The sequence below is a fragment of the Chiloscyllium punctatum genome, chromosome 6, assembly GCF_047496795.1.
Source record: "Chiloscyllium punctatum isolate Juve2018m chromosome 6, sChiPun1.3, whole genome shotgun sequence".
Taxonomy (NCBI): domain Eukaryota; kingdom Metazoa; phylum Chordata; class Chondrichthyes; order Orectolobiformes; family Hemiscylliidae; genus Chiloscyllium; species Chiloscyllium punctatum.
In genome coordinates, this window is record NC_092744.1 from 41124110 (window position 1) to 41148472 (window position 24363).

General features: G+C 40.7%; 1 protein-coding gene across 1 annotated transcript in view; it reads left to right on the forward strand.

Annotated features, from left to right (window-relative positions):
* LOC140478907 (arf-GAP with coiled-coil, ANK repeat and PH domain-containing protein 2-like) overlaps positions 1-24363 on the forward strand; it is a 171223-nt gene that overhangs the window by 137698 nt on the left and 9162 nt on the right. The window contains exons 14-23 of the mRNA XM_072572528.1: position 494; positions 5234-5441; positions 5802-5871; positions 6346-6440; positions 9634-9815; positions 14878-14973; positions 15307-15515; positions 16108-16217; positions 20325-20435; positions 21791-21849. Coding sequence (XP_072428629.1) covers position 494; positions 5234-5441; positions 5802-5871; positions 6346-6440; positions 9634-9815; positions 14878-14973; positions 15307-15515; positions 16108-16217; positions 20325-20435; positions 21791-21849 — 1141 coding nt within the window. The remainder of the gene's footprint in view (positions 1-493; positions 495-5233; positions 5442-5801; positions 5872-6345; positions 6441-9633; positions 9816-14877; positions 14974-15306; positions 15516-16107; positions 16218-20324; positions 20436-21790; positions 21850-24363) is intronic.

Genomic DNA, 24363 nt, shown 5'->3' on the forward strand with positions numbered 1-24363 from the left:
TTATTTGGAAGCACCAGCTTTTGGAGTGCTGCTCCTTCATCTGGTGGTTGTGGAGTATAAGATCGTAAGATACAGAATTTATAGCAAAAGCGAACAGTGTGATGCAACTGAAATTATATATTGAAAAAGACCTGGATTGTTTAAGCCCCTCATCTTTCAGAATGACATGTTTCCCTGAACTTGCTGTATAGCCTTTTATATTTGCACCTGGTAAAATTCACTTACAAAGACATTAAACCAAAACACCATGTTAAATGCTTTTGTTTTATCTGTTTCATGATTGCAACTGATTCCCTCCTCATTTATTGATAATCCTGAGTTTTTATTCCATTGTTACCATTGTTGTTGCTGAGTCATCTACCCAGTGTTGAAGGATAAGCTTGTCTTCAGAAACAAAATTCAGTAATATAGGTCTGTGGTCATATTGGGATAATTTATTGTTATGTTTTTTGTGACTGTTAAAATGCATCTGTGTTGTTATCTGAGACTTCAGAGTTTTCAACTTTTAGGGTATTTGACTAAATATTTTAATTTGCTGTTGAAAGACGTTTTATATCTATGAATGTTTAATTTGGTTCAGTGTTTCTGTCTTAGTAAAATGGTAGTTGCAGTTAATGTGAAAGAAAAATTAAATCTTTTGCTATGCTGTCATAAAATGAATTTTAGTTATTGCACAATTTACTGCTAAACTCTAGTTAGGAATTTGAACATTACTAACCTGCACATGTTGTCTTGTTCGCAGATGTCTCAAATTTGAATGCAATTTTTAGTGGATTTAAGCATCATCTGTGATCATAAGGGATAGAGAGTGTGACCTTTAATGTATTTAGCTCCTGACATTTCATAAAAACAAATGTTTCTTTGTATTTGGAACATTGCCTTTAGTTTGTTTTGTCAGATATGAGCTTCCAGTTACTACAATAGTAACATTTGTAGTGTGGCTCCACCATTCGGTTACGATCATACGTAATCTGTACCTCACCCTTATTTTACCCGCCTTTGTTCCATATCCCTTGCTAAAAATTATAGCAATTGCTGGTCTTGAAAATTTCAATTGAAATGTTATCCAGAGCCTTGAGGGACAGAATTCCAAATTTCCACAACTCTTCATGTGAAAATGTTCTTACTGCTTTCACTCCTATTAATGATTAGCTCTTATTTTAAGTTTGTGCCACAGTTATTAGAAACATTCAGCCCTGATTTAAGCAAAAATTTTCTCAGCTAACTATTGGGAATCTGACATCATTGTCTTCAGACTAACCACAAATTCTGTTCCCTGAACAATTATCCCTATTCCTTGGGTGAGACTTAACCAAACCGCTTGCAACCTTGGTATCATGTTTGATCCTGAGATAACCTTGCAATAACATCATCTGTGCCACCACATGAACAGTTTTTTTCCCAACTCCATAACATTGACCAAATCTGTCTTTGCATCAGCTCAATTGTGTCTGAAATCCTTGTCCATTACCTTGTTACCTCTACATTTGGCTGAATACATTCCTGGGTGGTTTTCAAAGTTTACAGAAGGTAGAACAATTAAATAAATTCAAAACTCTACCATTCATGCCCTTATTTGCACTGTCCCATTCACGTGTTGTCTCAGTTTGTGGTCTGTATTGGGCCAGTTAATCAATGCATTGATTTTAAAAATTCTTATATTTAATTTCTTTGTCACAACCCATCCTATCCTTATAAGCATCTCTAACCTGAAATCTGTGTGGTATCTTCACCTCCCAGCCCTGCTGTGGTTTTAGTTTATCTCCCATATCTCCCCCGTCTCCTCAGCAAAGGCTTCACCTTCATCCCTCTATGTTCCCGGATTAATGAGTTCGACATGCATTGCGACTTTGAACATTTCTTCCTCTGCTCCCTGGCCCACTTTTTCAGTCAAAACTCTCGCCCGCCCACTGAGGACCCCTTCTCCTGCCTCCAACACGCCCTATTGACCTGGATACCCCATGCTGGCCTGTTACCTACCCTGATCTCTTCATTTCTAATTGCTACTGTGATCGACTGCCTCAACGTGTCCACCCACCTCATCCACTCCAACCTCCTGCCCTTGCAATGTGCAGCCCTTCACTTCCACTGCTCCAACCCCAACATCATCATCAAACCAGCCCCGACTTCTACCTGCTGAAGCCAGGCGTCACCTCGCAGCCACCTCTTCCTACTGCCCCCTCAGCCACAACTTCATATCCCATTACCAGACCATCCACAACCTCATCACCTCTGGAGATCTCCCATCCACAGCCTCGAACCTCATCGTCCGCAAACCTCACACTGCCTGTTTCTACCTCCTACCGAAGATTCACAAACCAAACCCGGTCAACCCATTGTCTCGTTGACAGCCTACTCCTGTCCGCTGTAGTCCAAGAACTCTCCAACTACATTCAGGACATCACCCACACCCTTCACCTCCTTCATGACTTTCATTTCCCTGGCCCCCTATGCCTTATCTTCTCCATGGACATCCAGTCTCTGTACACATCTATCTACCACATTTGAAGGCCTCCAAGCTATCCATTTCTTCAAGCCATCCCAACCAGTACCTTTTCACTGACACCCTCATCCACCTGGCTGAACTAGTCCTCGCTCTTTACAGCTTCTCCTTCCAATCCTCCCACTTCCTCCAAACCAGAGTAATAACCATTGACCCCAGCTATGCCTGCCTGTTTGTCGGGTATGAGGAACAGTCCATCTTCCGCAGCTACTCTAGCGCCATCCCCCACCTTTTCCTCCGCTAGATCAATGATTGTATTGGCACTACCTTGTGCTCCCACAAGGAGGTTGAACAGTTCATCAACTTCAATAACACCTTTTCACCCTGACCTCAAATTCACCTGGATCACCTCTGACTCCTCTGTCTCCTTCCTGGACCTTTCTATCTCCGGCGACTGTCTGATGATGGACATCTACTACAAACCACCTGACCCACAGCTACCTGGACGACCCCATCTCCCACCCTGCCTCCTATAAAAACGCTATTTCTTATTTCCAATTCCTTCGCCTCTGCCATATCTGTTCCCAGGATGACCAATTCCACCATGGAAACTCAGATCCACCCCGCCCATCTCTCGGTGTCTCCTCTCTCTCGGTGTCTCCTCTCTCTCGGTGTCTCCTCTCTCTCGGTGTCTCCTCTCTCTCGGTGTCTCCGCACCAAAAGACATTTACTTGGACCTCCACTGACGTCATTTACTGTATCCGTTGCACCCAATCTACTCTCCTCTACATCAGGGTTACAGGTCTCCAACTTGCGGATTTACACCAGCACCAACAAAACCTCACTGCCCCATGGGTGAACACATCAACTCCCCCTCCCACTCCACCAAAGAAATGCAGGTCCTGGGCTGCCTCCATCACCAAACCCTGACCATCTGATTCCTGGAGGAAGAACTCCTCATCTTCTGCCTTGGGACCCTGCAACCACACGGGATTAGAGTCATAGAGATGTAAAGCACGGAAACAGATGATCCATCCAACTTGTCCATACCTACCAGATATCCCAACCCAATCTAGTCCCATCTGCCAGCACCTGGTCCACTATACCTCTTATGCTCACATCCAAATCATTTAGATGAGAAGTAGTTGACCCAGCACCAATCCTGTGAAACTCCACTGATCACAGGCCTCCAGTCTGAAAACCAACCCTCCATCATCACCCTCTGTCTTCTACCTTTGAGCTTGTTCTGTAGCCAAATGGCAAGTTCTCCCTGTATTCCATGAGATCTAACCTTGCTAACCAGTCTCCCGTGGGGAACCTTGTCGAATGCCTTAATGAAGTCCATAATAGATCACAATCTACGCTCTGCCCTCATCAATCTTCTTTTTCAAAAAACCCAATCAAGTTTGTGAGACGTGATTTCCCACAACAAAGCCATGTTGGACTATCCCTAATCAGTCCTTGCCTTTCCAAATAATGTACATCCTGTCCCTCAGGATTCCCTCCACCAACGTCGGGCTGACTGGTCTATAGCACCCTGGCTTGTCCTGACCACCTTTTTTTAAATAGTGGCACTATGTTACCAACCTCCAGTCTTCTGGAACCTCACCTGTGATTATCTCAGTAAGAGGCCCAGCAATCACTTCTCCAGCTTCCCACAGAGTTATAAGGTTACCTGATCAGGTCCTGGGGATTTATCCACTTTCACATGTTTCAAGACATCCAGCCATTAATGTGGATTTTCACCGGTTCCCTCATTTCCCATATCCCAGTCCCAGCTTGCACCGCCCTCTTGATCTGTCCATAGTCTTTCCCACCTGTCCGCTGCACACTCCTCTCCCCCACCATCAGCTGCCTGCCTTCCTCCCTCCCCTCCTCCCCTCCCCTCCTCCCCTCCCCCCCCCCTCCTCCCCTCCCCCCCGCCTCCCCTCCCCCTCCTCCCCCCTCCCCTCCCCCCCCGCCTCCCTCCCCCCCCTCCCCTCCCTCCCCCTCCCCTCCCCTCCCCCCCCTCCCCCCCCTTCCCTCCCCTCCCCCCCCCCTCCCTCCCCTCCTCCCCTCCCCCCCCTCCCCTCCCCTCCCCCCCCCTCCCCTCCCCTCCCCCCCTCCCCTCCTCCCCCCCCCTCCCTCCCCTCCCTCCCCTCCCCCCCCCCTCCCCCTCCCCCCCCCCCTCCCCTCCCCCCCCTCCCCTCCCCCCTCCCTCCCCCCCTCCCTCCCCCCCCTCCCCTCCCCTCCCTCCCCTCCCTCCCCCCCGCCTTCCCTCCTCCCTCCTCCCTCCTCCCCCCTCCCCCCCCCCCCCCCCCCCCCCAGCATCCTTAATTTTGTAATTGTTTCATTATTGGAAGATTGCCTTCAGCTGTTAGTATGGAGTAACTTCCATTAAACCTACCTCTTTTGACCAAGATTTTGTTAGCTGCACTATTTCCTTCATATTGATAGATCTTGATTTGTAACTCTCTGCTATATTATTGGCATTGCACAAGTGCAAGATGTAGTTGTGACTTCATGGCTGAAGGTTCTGACATTGAGGTAGAGAAGTGACCAACCTTCGACCACTGATGAGAGAAAGTTAAAATAGAGATAGAACTTGCACTCTTCCACTATGTTGCCGTGGAGGCTGATACGGCAAGAATGTATTGAGAAGGCATTATGGTTTCAACAAAAAATTTTTGTGATAGATTCCAGTTTGTTCAGATTAGATAAGTGACAGTTTTGTAATTTTAACATCAATGCGCTCATACATTTACATGGGGCTTTGATTTGAAATAAAAAAAACATGTCATTCTTTTCCAGAATTAGATAGAAGGTCATCTCCTTCTACTAGCAGTTTGGACTCTGGAAGTGAATTGAAGGAGCGGCCAGTAAAAGGAGAAAGTGCACTTCAGCGTGTGGAGTGCATTGCTGGCAATACATATTGTTGTGACTGTGGCCAATCAGACCCTCGTTGGGCAAGCATTAATCTTGGAATCACACTATGTATTGAATGTTCAGGAATTCACAGGTATTAACGTTGCTAAAATATTTATAATAGATCAGAACAGAATTGTATTCATTCACTTAGTATGATTTAGGCTTAACATTAATTGAAAATTGCAAAATGAATGCATGTAAAGTTTATAGGTAAAGTTTTTTTTTCTTTGGTAGGGTGTTGGGCTATCATTTCAGGGACAAGATCAGCTCAAAAATTTGAGATTTGAATCTATCCAATTTTACAAGTTTACAAAGGAATATTTCTATTTAAAGTTACAAGAAGAAAAGGATTAGCTTGACCACTGTTAATTTAGCTTGTTACACTCATAGGAGTTGAACTAGTGCTGAATGTCACCATTTGTATTATATTTTATTTTCTTGTTGCCCTTAGGAGTCTTGGTGTCCATTTTTCTAAGGTGCGTTCCCTTACTTTGGATTCCTGGGAACCTGAGCTCTTAAAAGTAAGTGTTTTTTGAAAGAACTTTGCATGATGCCTTTTTTTTGTTTTCACAATTTCAGTGAAAGGATTACTTTAGACAGTGAACCTGCACATTCACTATTAAAAGACCACAAAACAATTGCTGAAATTAGTGTAAGCATTCAGCAAAATTCCTCCAGGATTAATTTCCATAATTTCTTCTTGAACAATAACTAAGTTGCGTAATTTATATTTGCCCACTTTTACACAATTATAGTTGAAGTGGTGAGCTCTGAATGTAATAGAGTAGTAATATTTTTAACAGGAAAACTTGCATTTCAAAACAGCATTTTAGAGAATTTTCAGTTTCTTTTGTCATGTTGGAAGATTCAAATCAGCAAATAAAAGTTTATTCGTGAAGTTTGAACAAAAGTTATCTATTAGTAGCTTACCATAGTAATTTGTATTCTTTCAAAATAAACTTTGCTGAAGTTTGTATAATCATTTTGTTTGACAGGTTATGTGTGCACTGGGAAATAACGTTATAAATAGAATATATGAGGCAAAAGTTGAAGAAATGAATTGTAAAAAGCCAAATGCAGGAGATTCAAGGTAAATAATGAAATTTCTTTATTTTTTTCTCTCTCAAGAGTAATCGTTTGAAGAAGTCTTTTGAAGAATTCTTTCAAGAAGTGTCAGCTTGACATTTGGCCATATTGGATTTGGTGCTTGGCAGTGACCCAGGCCAGGTGTCAGATCTGAGTGGGAGAGCATTTCAGTGATAGTGATCACAACTCCCTAATCTGTACTATTGTCATGAGGAGGGATAGGAGTAGACGGTATGGGAAAGTATTTAATTGAGGGGTGAGTTACAATGCTATTAGGCAGGAGCTGTAGAGCTTAAATTGGGAACAGACATTCTCAGGGAACTGCACAACAAATGTGGAGGCTGTTTAGGGAGCACTTGCTACGAGTGCTAGATAGGTTTGCCCCACTAAGCAAGGAAGGGATGGTAGGATGTAGGAACCTTGGGTGATGAGATGTGGAATGTTTAGTCAGCAGGAAGAAAGCTTAAGGTTGAGGAAGCAAGGATCAGACAAGGCTCTCTAGGCTTACAAGGCAGCCAGGAAGGAGCTGAAGAATGGACTTAGGAGAACTAGAAAGGTACATGAAAAGATCTTGGCGGGTAGGATTAAGGAAAGCTCCAAAACATCCTACACTCTTGTGAGGAACAGAGTTAGGGCAGGGTTGATCAGGGATACTGGAGGAACTTGTGCCTGGAGTCGGAGGAGGTGGGGAGATCTTTAGTGAGTACTCATGAGAAGAACCTTGTTTGTGAGAACAGGGTGAAACAGGCTGATATGCTCGAACAGGTTGATGATAAGAAGGAGGATGTGCTGGAAATGTTGAAAAACATGAGTCCCTTGGGCCAGATGGGATATTTCCAAGGTTACTGCAGGAAGCTACGGAAGAGACTGCTGCACCTTTGGTGATGATATTTGCGTCCTCACTGTCCACTGGAGTAGTACTAGATGATTGTAGTATGGCAAATGTTATTGTCTTGTTGAAGAAAGGGGACAGGGCCAGCCCTGGGAAGGAGAGACCAGTCAGTCTTGCATTGGTGTGCGCAAATTATTTGAGAGGATTCTGAGGGACAGATTTTATGATTTGGAAAAGCATTGTTTGAATAGAGATGGTCAGCATGGCTTTGTCAGGGGCAGGTCATGCCTTATTGAATTCTTTGAGGATGTGACAAAATACATTGAAGGTAGAGCAGTGGATATGGTATACATGCATTTTAGCAAGGCATTCGATAAGGTTCCCCTTGGTAGGCTGATTCAAAGTAAGGAGGCATGGGACACAGGGAAATTTGGCTCTCTGGATACAGAATTGGCTATCCAGAGTGGGTGTTGGAAAAGTATAGCAGGTCAGGCAGCATCTGAGAAGCAGGAGAATAGACTATTCTGGCAAGAGCCCTTCATCAGAATTGGCTGGCCCAGAGAAGACAGAGGGTGGTAGTAGCTGAAAAATATTCAGCCTGGAGCTCTGTGACCAATGGTGTTGCACAGGGATCTGTTCTGGAACCTCTGCTTTTTATGATTATTATCAGTGGAAGGGTGGGTTAGTAAGTTTGTCGATGAGACAAACGTTGGTCGTGAATTGGAGGTGCTGGTGTTGGACTGGGGTGCACAAAGTTAGAAATCACCCAGCACCAGGTTATAGTCCAACAGGTTTATTTGGAAGCACTAGCTTTCGGAGTGCTGCTCCCTTCATCAGGTGGTTGTGAAGCAGCAGCGCTCCAAAAGCTAGTGCCTCCAACTAAACCTGTTGGACTATAACCTGGTGTTGCATGATTTTTAACCAAAGTTAGTGGAGGTATGGATAGTGTGGAGGGCTGTTGCTGTTGTCGGTTGTAGTGGGACATTGATAGGATGCAGAGTTAGGTTTAAGTGGCAGATGGAGTTCAACCTTGGAAAGTGTGAAGTGATTCATTTTGGAATTTCAAATTTGAACTCCGATTACAGGGTTAAAGGCAGGATTCTTGCCACTGTGGATGAATAGAGGGATCTTGGGGTCCATGTCCATAGATCCCGCAAACCAATTTTTAGATTAGATTAGATTACTTTCCGTGTGGAAATACACCCTTCGGCCCAAAAAGTCCACACCGACCCACCGAAGCCCAACCCACCCAGACCCGTTCCCTACATTTACCTAGCTCTATGGGCAATTTAGCATGGCTAATTCACCTAACCTGCACATTTTGGACTGTGGGAGGAAACTGGAGCACCCGGAGGAAACCCATGCAGACACTGGGAGAATGTGCAAACTCCACACAGTCAGTTGCCTGAGGCGGGAATTGAACCTGGGTCTCTGCGCTGAGGCAGCAATGCTAACTACTGTGCCACCGTGCTGAATTTGATAGGGTTGTTAAGAAGGCATATGGAGTGTTGGCTTTCATTAGCAAGGGGATTGAGTTTAAGAGCCACAAGGTTATTCTGCAGCTCTATGAAGCCCTAGTTAGACTAAACTTGGAATATTGACTTCAGTTCTGGTTGCTTCATTATAGAAAGGATGTGGAAGCTTTAGAGAGGGTGCAGAGGAGATTTACCAGGATGCTGCTTGGACTGGAGGGCATACCTTATGAGGAAAGGTTAAGGGAGCTAGGGCTTTTCATATTGGAGCAAAGGAGGATGAGGTCTCACTGTGATAGAAGTGTACAAGATGATGAGAGGCATAGATAGAATGGATAGTCAGAGACTTTTCCTCAGGACGGCGATGGCTATCACGGGGAGTGGGGTGGGGTGCATAATTTTAAGGTGATTGGAGGAAGGTTTAGGGGAGATGTCAGAGGTTGGTTCTTTACACAGAATGGTGGGTGGAATGCACTGCCAGCAGCGATGGTGGAGTCAGGTACATTCGGGACATTTAAGTGACTCTCAGGCATATGGATGACATGATCTCAGTAGGAAAAAAAGGTTAACACACATCGAGGCCAAGGGCCTAATGGAGTAAATTATTGTTCAAAAGTGTTTTAGACACCACTGAAAGCATATTTTAAAAGAATGATGGTGACCTCAGTTGTAAATTAAGTTATGATTTCTATAATTTATAATATAAAATGTAAATGTTTGATATGACTGTTAAATATCGGATAGAAACTGCATGTAATGTATATTAATAGCATTTAATGTGTTTTCCCAGCACTATATAATCACACACTAACATGTGTTGCCTTTAAAGTATAAGGGATTAAATATATGATTATTGAGATTTTCAAGTACTTTTCATGTTATACTAATGTTAGGCTTGAGAAGGAATCTTGGATCAAAGCTAAGTACGTTGAGAAGAAATTTGTGCAGAAATCCTATAGAGTATCTTCAACAAAAGGAAGTTCACAGGTGTTACCACTGTCCAGGCAACGTGAAGGCACATCTGAACAAGCCTCTGAATCTCTGACTGTATCAGGGAGCCATTCCAAATTTTCAGGTAATTGTCTGTGATATGAAGTGAAAGTAAGATAAGAACTGGTAACCGGTAGTGAAAAGATGAAGATACAAGACATATATTCCTGTCTTCTTTTTAATAACAATAACTAACAACCGTGGCCTGTGTTTTGTGGTAAGCTGTGAGGTGACAACACATGCTGCTGACATCAAAGAAAGCTGCTGACGCAGATCTACTAATCTCTATGACGTAAATTTCTTTTCACTTGATGTTCATTTGAATCTGGTGTCATGTCAAGAAGATCTCTGTCCAGCTGATGTCAGTGATGTCAGCAAGTAGAATAGGCTGCCATGCATATTGAAATATGCTCACAGACAGCAATTTACAAAATAAAGTGCATTAATTATACTTCATATTTAATTAAACTTTACAGATCGTATTAATTAAAATATGAACTGAACCATCATGAATGGAATTCAAAAAAGCTCTAAAATATACGATTTATATCATAGAGAAATTTGATACTGAGAAATATAAAATTTGTTTTTCTGGGGCAGAGAAGTTGTTTTTGAGTAACTATGAACATACTTTACCATGAAAACTGCTGTTGCACCATTCAACATTGTGCAACTTTTTAAGGGAGTCCTACAGTAAAGCAATAGTGTTTTTTATTTAAAAAGCATGTTGATACTAATTTAGTCATTTTGTTTTTGCAATCTGTCGCAACTTCAAAAGCCCGCAGTATGAAGAATAATACAATTACTGAAGCAGTTTTGAGATTAAATTGCTTATATGCAAATTTCAAGTTGTTAGTTTCAGACAATTAATGACATCAAGCAATGACAATTTCATTTTCATTATTACTGCAAAGTCCGGGTTCGTGACCTTTTCATCTGCTGTAAAGAATTCAAAAATACGATGTCCTGGTTTTAGGGTGCTTGGTGTTAACTTGAAGCAAACTGGCCATAACTATCTGTTGATCTCGGTGGCCTGGAGGTTACCTTTTCCCAACAATCGTTTAGGTCTAGAGTCAAATAATTGGAATCTCCAGGCAAGCAACAAAAGTGCTACCAATGCAGGTAGCACCAGTCAATGAAGGCAAGCATGCAGGTACAGCAGGTCGTGAAGAAGGCTAATAGCATGCTGGCCTTCATAACAAGAGGAATTGAGTATAGAAGCAAAGAGGTGCTTCTGCAGCTGTACAGGGCGCTGGTGAGACCACACCTGGAGTACTGTGTACAGTTCTGGTCTCCAAATTTGAGGAAAGACATTCTGGCTATTGAGGGAGTGCAGCGTAGGTTCACGAGGTCAATTCCTGGAATGGCAGGATTGCCTTACACGGAAAGACTGAAGCGACTGGGCTTGTATACCCTTGAGTTTAGAAGACTGAGAGGGGATCTGATTGAAACGTATAGGATTATGAAAGGACTGGACACTCTGGCAGGAGGAAACATATTTCCGCTGATGGGGGATTGCCGAACCAGAGGACACAACTTAAAAATACGGGGTAGACCATTTAGGACAGAGATGAGGAGAAACTACTTCACCCAGAGAGTGGTGGCTGTGTGGAATGCTCTGCCCCAGAGGGCAGTGGAGGCCCAGTCTCTGGATTCTTTTAAGAAAGAATTGGATAGAGCTCTTAAAGATAGTGGAGTCAAGGGTTATGGAGATGAGGCTGGAACAGGATACTGATTGGGAATGATCAGCCATGATCATATTGAATGGCGGTGCAGGCTTGAAGGGCAGAATGGCCTACTCCTGCATCTATTGTCTATTGTCTATTGTAATGCAGCCAATAACTTCGAAGAATCGTCAAACAGAAAACCAGGATTTTAAAATGCCTTGATTTACCTGTAGCATAAATTAGAAGTTGAAACAAATTTGATTTTTGAAATTAATGAGAACATTATCATGACATTTTAATTTTAACACTGTACCAGTGCAAGAGTAGTTTTCCAGGGTTAGAAGTTCTTCTTCAGCAGTTTTGACTGTATAAGCAGTTAAAATCGAATTACACAACATTAACAAGGCATAACTTTCACAGGGATTTTAAAACATAATATTCAAGGAAAGTTCATGACAACTCAGTGATTTTTAAATGACTTTCATCTATAGAGAGTTCAACTGCACATCTGGAGAAGTCTAGAATCTCTGATAGCAACTTTTAATTCAAAATATGCAGAATCCAGAAGTTGCTATCAGTTTTGGATATTGTTATAACAGCTATTGCTGATGGTTTTACCATTGCCACTACCACAAAATCCTGGCTGTTCTATCTACCAAACGTGATTCACTTTAGTGTTACTAATTAAAATCTATCTTTCAGTGTACTTTTCTTTGAATATTTAAAAAAAAATTTCCTCTGTTTTCCTCTATTTCAATGGCTGCTTTGCTTTGCTAACATGCATGTAACCAGCAGCTGTTAGTAACACTGAGCCACGTCGGGAGTCTCTCTTCTGTCCAGATGAGCTAGACTCGCTATTCTCCTACTTTGACACCTCTTCAAAATCTAGTAGTAGTAAGTACTGCAAATATGAAGCTTCTAAGTGCCTGTGCTACTAAATTCATCCACTGCTTGATTCCACATTATAGTTGTGAGAATTTTATCTGTGGTTTTGATCTCCCTAAGCTTTTTCAGTATTAATTACTCAAGTCACATTTTCTTTCGTGCATTTGGTTTTCCCCCTTGTATTTGCGGTTGGTGTTTTTCATTGTTAGTTATCTTGGATATTGCAGAAAGAGTATAATGAACTGATTTATTTTGTAGATTTTGTGAAATGTTGGGATGATTGGTTTTATATCATGGTGTTTTTTTCATTTTTAGTTTGTTTTGCATCAGTGTAAAGCTTATTTCAATGTGAATGAGCATTGTTGCATTCGTTTTTGTGTGTAAGATATTGTAGCACTAAAAAGGTAAAGATTTTGTTTTTCAGGTTTATAGATTGAATCAATTGGTCCCTAGTTTGGGACTTGAATATTTCTCGAAAGTGAAACATTTTACTAAAGGCTTTTGTCTGGCACAGATCAGGACAAACCTAAGAATGCCAAATTTGAAACTATCTCAGTAATTTATACTACCAGAAAAAAAAGGAGTGCCGAACAGTAAGCTCAATGACTGAGACGATGCCATGAGGAAACCATAGTATGTCTGGGCAATTTGAAAATGCCACGTACGAACATATTTCTGTTTGCAGGGAATGTGTCCCTACATATGTCTGTCTTCTAGCAAGCATAAGTGAACTTGATTAATTATCCTTGTTGGTAATTAGTGCAGCTAATAACATACAAGATTATTCAGCAAGTGTTGCCCAATTGTGGAATCACATCTAACAGTAGATTTTTTTTATATTTTGGGCTTTGTAAGCAAAGTCTAATTGAATGCAGTCAGTGCTCCTGCCTATTTTGAACACATAGATGTTGGATGATATTCTGCCTATCACAAAACTGAGTAATGTCATACATAAACTTCAGTGCTGGTGTGATGTCATGTACGTAGCCAACTGTTGGAACACGTGGCCTAATCCGACTGAACAACGTGTCTGGCTGTTCCTTAGAATAGGTAGACTGCAGAATGTACTCAACAAACCATGTTCTCTGAAAACAGAAGGACTATTTCAAGCCGTATGCATTTTTGTTTTTAATTACCTGGAAGTGTGGAGAGCCTATAATTCCTTGTTTGGACTTCAGCTATTGACAATATATTAATCATTTAGATGAGAGTACTAAATATAATGTCTCCAAATTTGCAAATGATACAAAGTTGTTGGGAAAGTGAGCTGTGATGAGGATACAGAGGTGTTTTAGTGTGATTTGGACGAGCTGAGTGTGCAAATTAATGCAAGATGCAGCATAATGTGGATAAATGTCAAGTTATCCTTTTTTTTGATGTTAGAAACAGGAAGACACAGTATTATCTGACAGGCTACAAATTGAGTGAGGGAATGTGCAACAAAACCTGGGTGTCTTTGTGTACCAGTCACTGAAGGTAAGCATGCAGGTACAGCAGGCGGTGAAGAAGGCAAATGGTATGTTTGCCTTCAGTGAGAGGATTTGAGTACAAGAGACAGGATGTCTTGCTGCAGTTGTTCCAGGGCTTGATGAGACCACACCTGGAATATTATGTGCAATTGTGGTCATTTTATATGATGAAGGATGTTCTTGCTATACATGGAGTGTAGTGAAGGTTTACCAGACTGAATCCTGGGATGGCAGGACTGATGGATGAAGAGAGGTTGAATCATATAGGGTGATATTTGTTGGCATTTAGAAGAATGAGGAGGAATCTCATAAGCTATAAAATTTGAATAAAATTAGACTGTGTTCATGCAGGAGGGATGTTACCAATAGTGGGGAGTCCAGAACAGTCTAAGGATATAGGTTAATCCATTTAAGACTGAGATGTGTAGAAACTTCTTCATGGAATGATGTGTCTGTGGAATTCACTACTACAGCAAGTAGTCGAGACCAAAGAATTGATTTCAAGGAGGAGTTGAATATAGCACTTGATGCTAAAGCTGCAAAGGATATTACAAGAAAGCTGGAAAAGGCCTGTTTAGTTGAATGATCAGTCATGATCGTAATGAGTGGTAAAGCGAACTTGAAGGACCAAATGTCTTGCTCTTGCTCCTATTTTGCAGGTTTCTAGCTACTTAGTGTCTATGCCTTGCCTTTTTTTTTTGTGGTATAAATTGTTGTGAGTATTCATTTAAAATTTGGCATTCTTCCATTTATAGATCCCCATGGAACACAGCAATATGTAATCAAGTTAAGATTATTAAGTTTAGTAACATTCAGAATATAGTTTTTATGTTCTGTTCAGATTGTGTGTTTGTAACATAAGCTCGCTAATTTTTGATAGTAGCATTTGGATTTTGTAAGGTTTTAAAGCCACCTGTCTGAGGGATAGAATGAAATAATTCCTTTGTTATAATAATTGTTTTAATCCCAAATCTGACTTGGAGCTTGATGCCAAACATTTTGCAATTTTTGTTCAGATAGTATATTAATTATAATTCATAGAAACCTTAATATATCATGTAAAACTAGAAGAGTTATTATTGGTTTGACGTAGTCCATCTTCTTTAACTTCTTTGTTTCTTTAAAGGAGTAAAAAATTCAGACAGTGGTATACCATTTAGCTCTGAGGGCAGCAAGGATATAGTAATGTCCATAACTTCCAATAACATCTTAGCTGAACCAGGTTGGTACCATTTGGCCAAGGTCAATTGCACTAGCATAAATTAACAACTTTACATTTAGATGCATGACTATCTTGTGTTATCCTACACTTCACATCTGTATTCATCTATCTTTTATGTAGTTGGTACTTAATTCATTCTAACGTGAGTTTCGGTTCCTTGAATTTGCAATCTATCTCTAATCTAAGTATTTTGAATAGAATCAAAGGAATGTGTTCACCATTAAATATTAGTAGAATATAGAGCCTGTAGCTTAAATGCTAAGTATTTGCAGTGGTCAGTGTATTCTGATCACTGTCAATAAAGAATACACTGAAGTTTGTTTGCTTCTTTAGAAATTTTGGAAGCATCTACTGTGGAGGGAGGTGGAAGGAATTCATCTGTCTTTGAAGAGACAATTATTTCTCCCGGATTGCAATTGTACAGAGCTGCTTATGTTCGAAGTCTTCCTGATATGGCAGAAGCATTAGCCCATGGAGCTGAAGTAAACTGGGTTCATGCTGAAGATAATAAAGCAACTCCTCTTATTCAGGCTGTGTTGGGGGTAAGTTGACTCTTGGCTTTCCCCCTTCTTGCAGTCCTGTATTATCTATTTATAGACCGTGTTTACTGACTGCCAAAGTTGAAGATTGGTTATCAGCATCCCCTGATGGATTACATTTTTTAAGGCAGATTACACACTGTTATCTTCCTCTGAAGTTATCCTAATTAGTTTTGAGCAATAATATTCAAATATTATTATCAAAAAGATAATTTTGTGTGTGCCTGAATTTTCAGTATGGTCAAAGTCAATGGCATGCCTTCATAATTATATCACAAAATAGCAGCTTTATAATAGTTTCAACCTGAGGCATGCTTTAGGGAAATTTCACTGGTGCCTGTCATCATAAAGCTCAAGATGAGATTGCAATGTAGAATTTTAGTGAACAGTTTTTTTTTCCTTTGTTCATCTACTCTACTGACTTTTTAAGCTTTTTCTTCAATCCCTTTTATTCCCCCTCGTCCACAGGTCTGTCCTCCTTTATTCCTTTCACCTAGATGTGTTTTTATTTTCTGCTACTGTTTATTTATTAGTTGCTTAATTCACATTTATTTGAATGTAAGTTTGGATCTTGAAGTTATATCTCTTATCGCAGGGCTCTTTGGTTGCCTGTGAATTTCTGCTACAGAATGGAGCAGATGTGAACCACAGAGACTGTCATGGCAGAGGACCACTTCATCATGCTACCATCTTGGGTCATACTGGGTAACAAACTTGTTTACCTTCACTAATGTGCAAATACATTTACTCCTTTCTTTATGCCATTCTATAATGGGATAAGCTAATGGATGTTTTAAGGCCCAAGACATTTTGTTTCCTGAGAATGCCTGAGTGGGTTGTTGTATACTTGTGGCAGAAACCCACTGGCCAAATCTGTAAATCTATGGGTTACCAGATAACTCTTATTATTGGAAATTTAATAGGTCAGCCTGCCATTCTTTTCCAGAAGGACATTATCGTTGAACTGAGTGAAATATCACATACAATTTGAGTTCAATTGGAAATTATTTCAGATCATTCAGGCAAATGAGTGAATGTCAAAGAGAGTAGCAATGAATTCTTGACCTTCCACTGTTCACAAGCTTAATAGTAACAAGAAGATGGTACTTGGGCAATATTAAAATCATCTTTAAATATCAAGGCAAGTTCTCCAAATAAAGGGGATCAGTTAATATCATTGGTTTAAGCATTGCTTTATTGGTGGGAAAGATTATCCACACAAGCAGGAACCTTGGTGAAGGGAGTCCTTTTTAAATGGTTCTCAAGTGCCTCATGTTACAAACTGGGACTGGTAATTTAGAAGGAGATTCACCAAATTCATCTGGTATCACCAAAGCTGCAATGTCAAATAAAATTTTGCAGAACATACAATATGTTATGTGGGATGGCCTGTTAATCTATTAAACATTTTGGTGTGGAATGCAAGGCTAGAAGAAATGGAGATAAAATTTAGAGGGAGTTAATCTTTGAAGTTCCGTTAGGTTAAAACAAATTGTTACAATACTTAATAATTGCCTGAAGTGAATTCAAAGAGATCTGATTTTTGAGAGAAAAAGAGAAAATGCTAGAGAACTCAGCAGTTTTGGTAGCCTCTATGGAGAGGGAAGGAGTTTTTGTTTTGAGTCTGATTTGGCTGTTGTCCAGACCAGATTTTTGCGAGGTGTTATTCAGACTAACACTGTACACAAATGTAAGTTTAACACAGGTGGTGATGTAAGACGTGTGATTTGAGGGGCCAGTTTGAGTTTTCGATGTATCTAGGGTGACAAGTTTTCACTCTGTGATCATTGATTCTTTTACACAAGATCTCTGTGCTTTAGTATTTTGTGACTCTTGTTCTTAGTAGTGGAAGTTGTGATGCTGAAAGGTGCTGTGAAGGTTTAGAGTTGCTGCTGTCTATCCTGTGCGTAGCACATATAGCCAGTCTGTTGATGGTAGAGGAAGGATATGTTAAATCTAATTATCAATTGGATTACTTTATCCTAGGTATTGTTGACGTTCTAGATTGCGCATGGCCACAACTCTTGAGTGAGGATATGTATGGGGTTGAAGCATGAGACTGTGCCCAGCCTTGGCTCTGCTCTTGCAGTTATGTTAATATGACCAGTCCTGTTATACTTGTGGCCAGTGGTGAACTCTCCTACTCTCCATGATATTTGTGGTGGGTGAGTTGATAAAATCTACTTCTGCTGAAGATCAGATGGTCAAACTTATTTTTTGGAGGTGAACTGTAGCAGAAGTTTATTTTGTGCAAATGTTACTTATTATTGGTCAGCCCTGTTTTGGTGTTGTCCAGGGAACAGTAGGCTGTGAGCTTGGGCTACTTTATAGCAAAATAGTGAGTAGATCTGAACAGCGTAAAATCGTCTGCACACAGACCCAACTCAGAGAAACTCCTATAATGATTGGCTTTCAATTTAAGTACTACTTTCTGTTCAATGATGGCACCAGCAATTGAAAGATTTTTCTTTGACACAAGTTGACCGTTGCTTTCCTAGGGCTTGTTGGTGCTGTTATCGTTCAAAAGCAGTATTTATGCCTTTTGGTTATAGAAGTTGGGAGATCCTTGGTGTTTCTCTAGGATGTATTACTAGTTATGCTTTGCTAAGTTAAAACATTTTCATTTAATCCAACTTTTTAAAAAAAAATCAATTTGCTGTCTTCTATCCAGCTAAATAATTTCCTTTAAGATTTGAATACTGACCTGGGCTGTGCTGACTTTGTCATGTTGAGTGCTTCATAATGTTATCCTTTACAGTTGCTAACAATTTATAACTTACTGGTTTATGCTTCCTCCTTTCTTTTGAACAGGAATGTTACATTCATCCCCTATGCTGCTTTGATTATTTTCAAAATTTTTCTTTAGAAAATGGTCACAAGTAAACGCTCTTCTAAAATATGACAGTATCTCAGATGGAAGGAAAGACAAACTGTAAAGGCTGAACAAAATTACATTTGCTTAAAAGATTTAGAATGTTATTGTGGTTCTGTTCGCCGAGCTGGGAATTTGTCTTGCAAACGTTTCGTCCCTGTCTAGGTGACATCCTCAGTGCTTGGGAGCCTCCTGTGAAGCGCTTCTGTGCTGTTTCCTCCGGCATTTATAGTGGCCTGTCTCTGCCGCTTCCGGTTGTCAGTTCGAGCTGTCCGCTGTAGTGGCCGGTATATTGGGTCCAGGTCGATGTGTTTGTTGATAGAGTCTGTGGATGAGTGCCATGCCTCTCGGAATTCCCTGGCTGTTCTCTGTTTGGCTTGTCCTATAATAGTAGTGTTGTCCCAGTCGAATTCATGTTGCTTGTCGTCTGTGTGTGTGGCTACTAAGGATAGCTGGTTGTGTCGTTTCGTGGCTAGTTGGTGTTCGTGTATACGGATCGTGGCCCTTTTGAATAGTATTCACTATTCAAACACTATTCAAAAGGGCCAGAACACACTGCAGCACACCAGAACTACAAAAAGAGGAAGAGGAACACCTATACAAAGTATTCGCCAAAAACAGATACCCTCGCAATTTCATCAACAGATGCCTAAGGGAGAGACAACGGAACGAGGACATGCCGCAGCCCAAAGGACTAGCCACACTACCATACATCAGGAGCATTTCTGAACTGACAGCCAGACTACTGTGACCACTAGGACTCATAACAGCACACAAACCAACAGCCACACTCAGACAACAACTCACCAGAACAAAGGACCCGATACCCAACATGAGCAAAACCAATGTAGTGTACAAAATCCCATGCAAGGACTGCAGAAAACACTACTTCGGACAAACAGGAAGACAGTTAACGATCCGTATACACGAACACCAACTAGCCACGAAACGACACGACCAGGTATCCTTAGCAGCCACACACAGACGACAAGCAACATGAATTCGACTGGGACAACACTACCATTATAGGGCAAGTCAAACAGAGAACAGCCAGGGAATTCCGCGAGGCATGGCACTCATCCACAGACTCTATCAACAAACACATCGACCTGGACCCAATATACCGGCCACGACAGCGGACAGCTCGAACTGACAACCGGAAGCGGCAGAGACAGGCCACTATAAATGCCGGAGGAAACAGCACAGAAGCGCTTCACAGGAGGCTCCCGAGCACTGAGGATGTCACCTAGACAGGGGACGAAACGTTTGCAAGACAAATTCCCAGCTCGGCGAACAGAACCACAACAACGAGCACTCGAGCTACAAATCTTCTACCAAACTTTGAGATTTAGAATGTTTCGGGGTGTGTAAGCATTTCAGAATATTTTCTCTTTGGTAAGAGGGTTTGGTAGAGTTGATAATTCTGAGCCTCTCTATATTCTCTCTTAAAAGAAAAATAAAAAATCTGAAATTGAAATTTTGTCTCTGTAATGGTGACAGTGAGAGTACTGTTGATAGCTGTTTACAAACCTATCTGATTCACTATTGTCCTTTTTATGAAAGGAAATCTGCCATCTTTACCTGTCGTTGCCGAGATGTGACTCCAGCAATGTGGTTGATTTGTAACTGCCCTTGAAGTGGTCAAACAGACCACTTTGTTTAAGGCCATTTAGGAATTAGCAACCAACACTGATCTTGCCAGTGGCACCAACTTTCCCAAAAAGGAACTTGTCATCTGCCATGACCCGCCAAAATAGTACCGCTGGAATAGTTTGCCATTATGTCTGTGTTGTGTGTCTTGTGCTGCTTTTGAGTTAGAAATGTTTGAACAATAAATTTGTATTATTTCATTATGAATTTGCCTTCATCATCTTCTGTTTTGAGAATCGAGTATCTTCAATTTGCAACAAAACAGTGATACCTTGCTTCTTTACCTTTAGGCAGGTGTGTTTGTTCCTGAAGCGGGGAGCTGATCAAGGTGCATTAGATGAAGAAATGAAGGACCCACTTGCCATTGCAATAGAAGCTGCTAATGCTGATATAGTTACGTTGTACGTTTCATTATTTTTCATGTGGTTTACATTTCTGGCTGTTTTGGAAATTGGAACTTGAGGTAGACTATTCAAACTCTTCAGCCTGTCCATCTTTCATTTAAGATTGTGTCCTCACTCCATTTACCTACCTTAGCTCAATGTATCTCGATATCTATGATGAGCAAATAACAATTAACTTCCAAATGAAACCAGTTAACTGAGTTTCCTTAATTTTTTTTATTTTGTGGGAGAGTGCTCCATGTTCCCATTTGCAAATGGTGAGTTTGGATGCAAAGCCCAAGCTTTCAGTTGAAGAGAATAACCTGTACTTTAACTTAACTGCTTTGCATTGAGATTATATTTTCTAAAGGAGTCTTTCATGCACTGCTTTGTGTCTGGTACTTCATAGAGACATTTTCAAAGTCTAGATGTACTTATTGAGAAGCAAGACCATTCTCAACTCTAATTATTAATTTGGGATGCCATTTCACAAAGATCCAGGGGCGGCTCTGCAAAACCTCATCTTCTAAGAACAGTCAGCTGTCACTTTCCTTTTGCGATTCTCATGCAGGTGTTCCACTTTATTTCTGAATACTTCTGTTCTTGTCAGGCAACATTCTATTGCTTTGCAATTGGGAATTATATTTGTCGGTGACTGTCCTGGTCAGAGTTTTTTGATTTCTTCAAAATGGTTGTGCCTCACTTATTTGCTGCCATGCTGCTAAATACCCAGGAGTACAGTTCACACATCACAGATTTATTGTAGACTGAACCTTCCATGCTTCCCAAGCAGAATTTCGTGTTCTCTCTTGTTTGACACGTTTTAGTGTTTTATGAAACCTGAAATATGAATTGAATGAATTTGACATCTGCTGGAACAAGTTTGAAGTCCTATCAAGAAAACATTTCAGCGATTATATCTAAGTTTCTTGCTTATTTTGAAATAAGGTGACTGTCACAATCTCAGTCTCCCCTAGTCTCAATGTGCCTGTTTTTAATGCCCTAGTAACAATTTGTTACATAAGTTTTAATAGGTGTCTTGCTCATCATTTGCAGTTTTATTATTGCAAGTCAAAGATGTGACATTGTAATGTAGAATTTAGTGTCCTATATAATAGGAACCAGACCAAAATGACAGGTCATAAATTGAATTGAACATGCCTACAATGGATTATTGTGGATCATATTATTCGTCTAAAAATAGTTCCATGCCATGAAATTTGGAGTGAGTGTGTGCACGCACCTGCGGTGTATGAGCAATTGTATGTATACTTATTGTTGCCAAATAAGTTAGTTTACATTTTATACATGTTGATTTGGTCTCATCACACTATCATTTTTCTTTGTAAATTATTATACTTCTGTTTTCTTAGGTTACGTCTGGCAAAGATGAATGATGAGATGCGAGAATCTGAAGGCCTTGGACAGTCAGGTCAATATTCCAATAATAGTCATACAGAGATGCAATATAAAAAATGCATGCAGGAATTTATTAGTTTACAGCTACAAGATTCTTGATCTTCCTCAAATAATGGATTATCTAAAAGTCTACTGGCAGGGGCTGGGGTAAGGGATGGCAGTCTCATGACTTTGTCATGTGGTTGGTGATGCCATATTTACATTAATGATACTTGTCCATTTGGAGGACTAATATTGCAACCAGCCAAATTCCAAGAAAGAGTATCTTACAATCAAACAAAGCAGGCACCAAAGTTATTTGGCAATGGAAAACAATACGCCTCAAATTTTAAAACATGCAGTATTTTAGTTGCATTTTCTGTACATCTTGAATGTTTAGTACAAGTTAATGGTATTACGGTATTGAAATTAAAATAATGTTTATTGGAATGATTAGAGGGTTCTCCTTAGTTTTCTGTTTCCACACTGCAGCTCCTAAGTTCCTGAGAACTGCATAGTCTGTTCAAATGGATACTGACAGTCTTCTGATACCTCACCATTGTTTCTGTGTTAATCTGTGTAGGAAGTGGTTTATAGTCAGTTCTAATCCTGTCCTTGCCTGATGCCCATGAACTTGCATTTTCCAAGAGGAGTCCTCAGGGTACCATGTTCAGTGGCTTCATCATTGATCTTCCCATCAAAAAGTCAAAGGTGGGAATGATCACTGATATTTGGACAATTTTTAACACTATATTCCCAAATCCTCAGTTACTGAAATCGATTGTCTCCACGACCTGAACAGTGTTCAGGCTTAGGCTAATAAGTAGCAAGTAGCACGAGTGCAAGGAATGATCATTTCTAACAAGAAAGTCACCAATCATCAACCACAGCAAACCCCCCCACCCCCACCCATCCAACTCCCTTGACATTCACTGGCATTACCATCGCTGAATCCTCCACTGTCAACATGCTGGGGGCTAGTATTAACCAGAAACTGGTCTGGAATTGACCATCTAAGTACTGTAACTACAAAACAAAGTCAGATGCTAGGAATTCTGCTGTAACTCACCACCTGCCTCTTCAAAGCTGATTCACCATCTATTAAGGCATAAAGCATAAGTCAGGAGTGTGATGGAATGCTCGCCATCTGCCTGGACAAAGGGTGGCATGGTAGGTTAGTGGTTAGCACTGCTGCCTCACAGCACCAGGGACTTGGGTTTGATTCCAGTCTTGGGTGATTGGCTGTGTGGAGTTTGTACATCCTCCCTGTGCCTATGTGCATTTCCTCCCACAGTTCAAGAATGTACATGACCATAGTAAATTATCCATAGTGTCCAAAGGTGTGTAGGCTTAGGTGGATTAGCCATGGTAATTGTGGCTTTCTGGGCATAGGGTGGGGGTCTGGGTGGAATGTGGTGTGGACTCTGGGCCAAATGTAGGGATTCTATAATTCTGTAAAAGGCAGCTCAAAAGGCTTGCACTGTTTAAGGACCAAGCAGCCTGCTCAGTTCGTATTCCATCAAAAACCTTCAGCATTCACTGCCTCCACCATCGTAGCATGGTGGCAACAGTGCATACCATCTGAGATGCACCGCAACAGCGCAGGTATCCTCAGATTGACTGCACTTTCCAAACCCATGACTATCAGTGTCTAGAAGGACAAGCACAGTGAAATGTGTATGCCTCCATGTTATACACTCTTTTGACTTGGAACTGTATCACTGCTTCTTCACTGTAGCTGGATAAAAATCCTGGAATTCCCTTCCTACAAACATTTAGATGCACATGCACCACATGGACTGCAGCAGTTCAAAAAGGTAGCTCGTTACTATCTTCGAGGATATTTAGGGATGGGCAATAAATGCTGGCCACAGTGACACTCTCATTTCCTAATTGTTGTTTAATGTAGTCGAGGACAGGAAAAAGTTGTCTGTTTTAGCTCAGGCTATTAGAAGGTAATATTAGCACTTTCCAAACTCTATCTAGATTGAGGGTCAAAACTTAGGTCTTCTGATTTGAAGTTTTTAATATCACATTTAAGTCGCTGACCATCAGAAATGCAGCAATCTCCTTTTTTTTTCCCATTATGTACATTTTCTTCATTGCACTTTGCCTCGGTAGATGCTCCTTAATTGGAAAAGCATTATTTTTTGATCTGTTATTCCCTCAAAGTATTTTGCTGAAATATCATGGCTGAAAGTCACTGGGAAGAATTCATGGTCTAAATTAATCACAATACACAAATAAAACATGTGATAGCACTTATCTTCCTGGTTTGCTATGGATTAATTATTTGCCAAATCAAAGACATTGATCCTTCTTTTGAAATTTGAATGTCTGTTTATTTTTAAATTCTAATCCTATAAAGAAATGCATTTAAATGGAAAATATTGTAACTTCAACATGTTGAACTCTAGTGTTACTTTCATTTGTCAGGAGTGAACAGTGAGATGTGAACATTTTAAATATTAAAAATGATGTTTTAATTTCATTGACTTTTTTTAAAAAAAGTAATTAGTTTAGCCTCTGAATATTAGCAAGCTTTTAT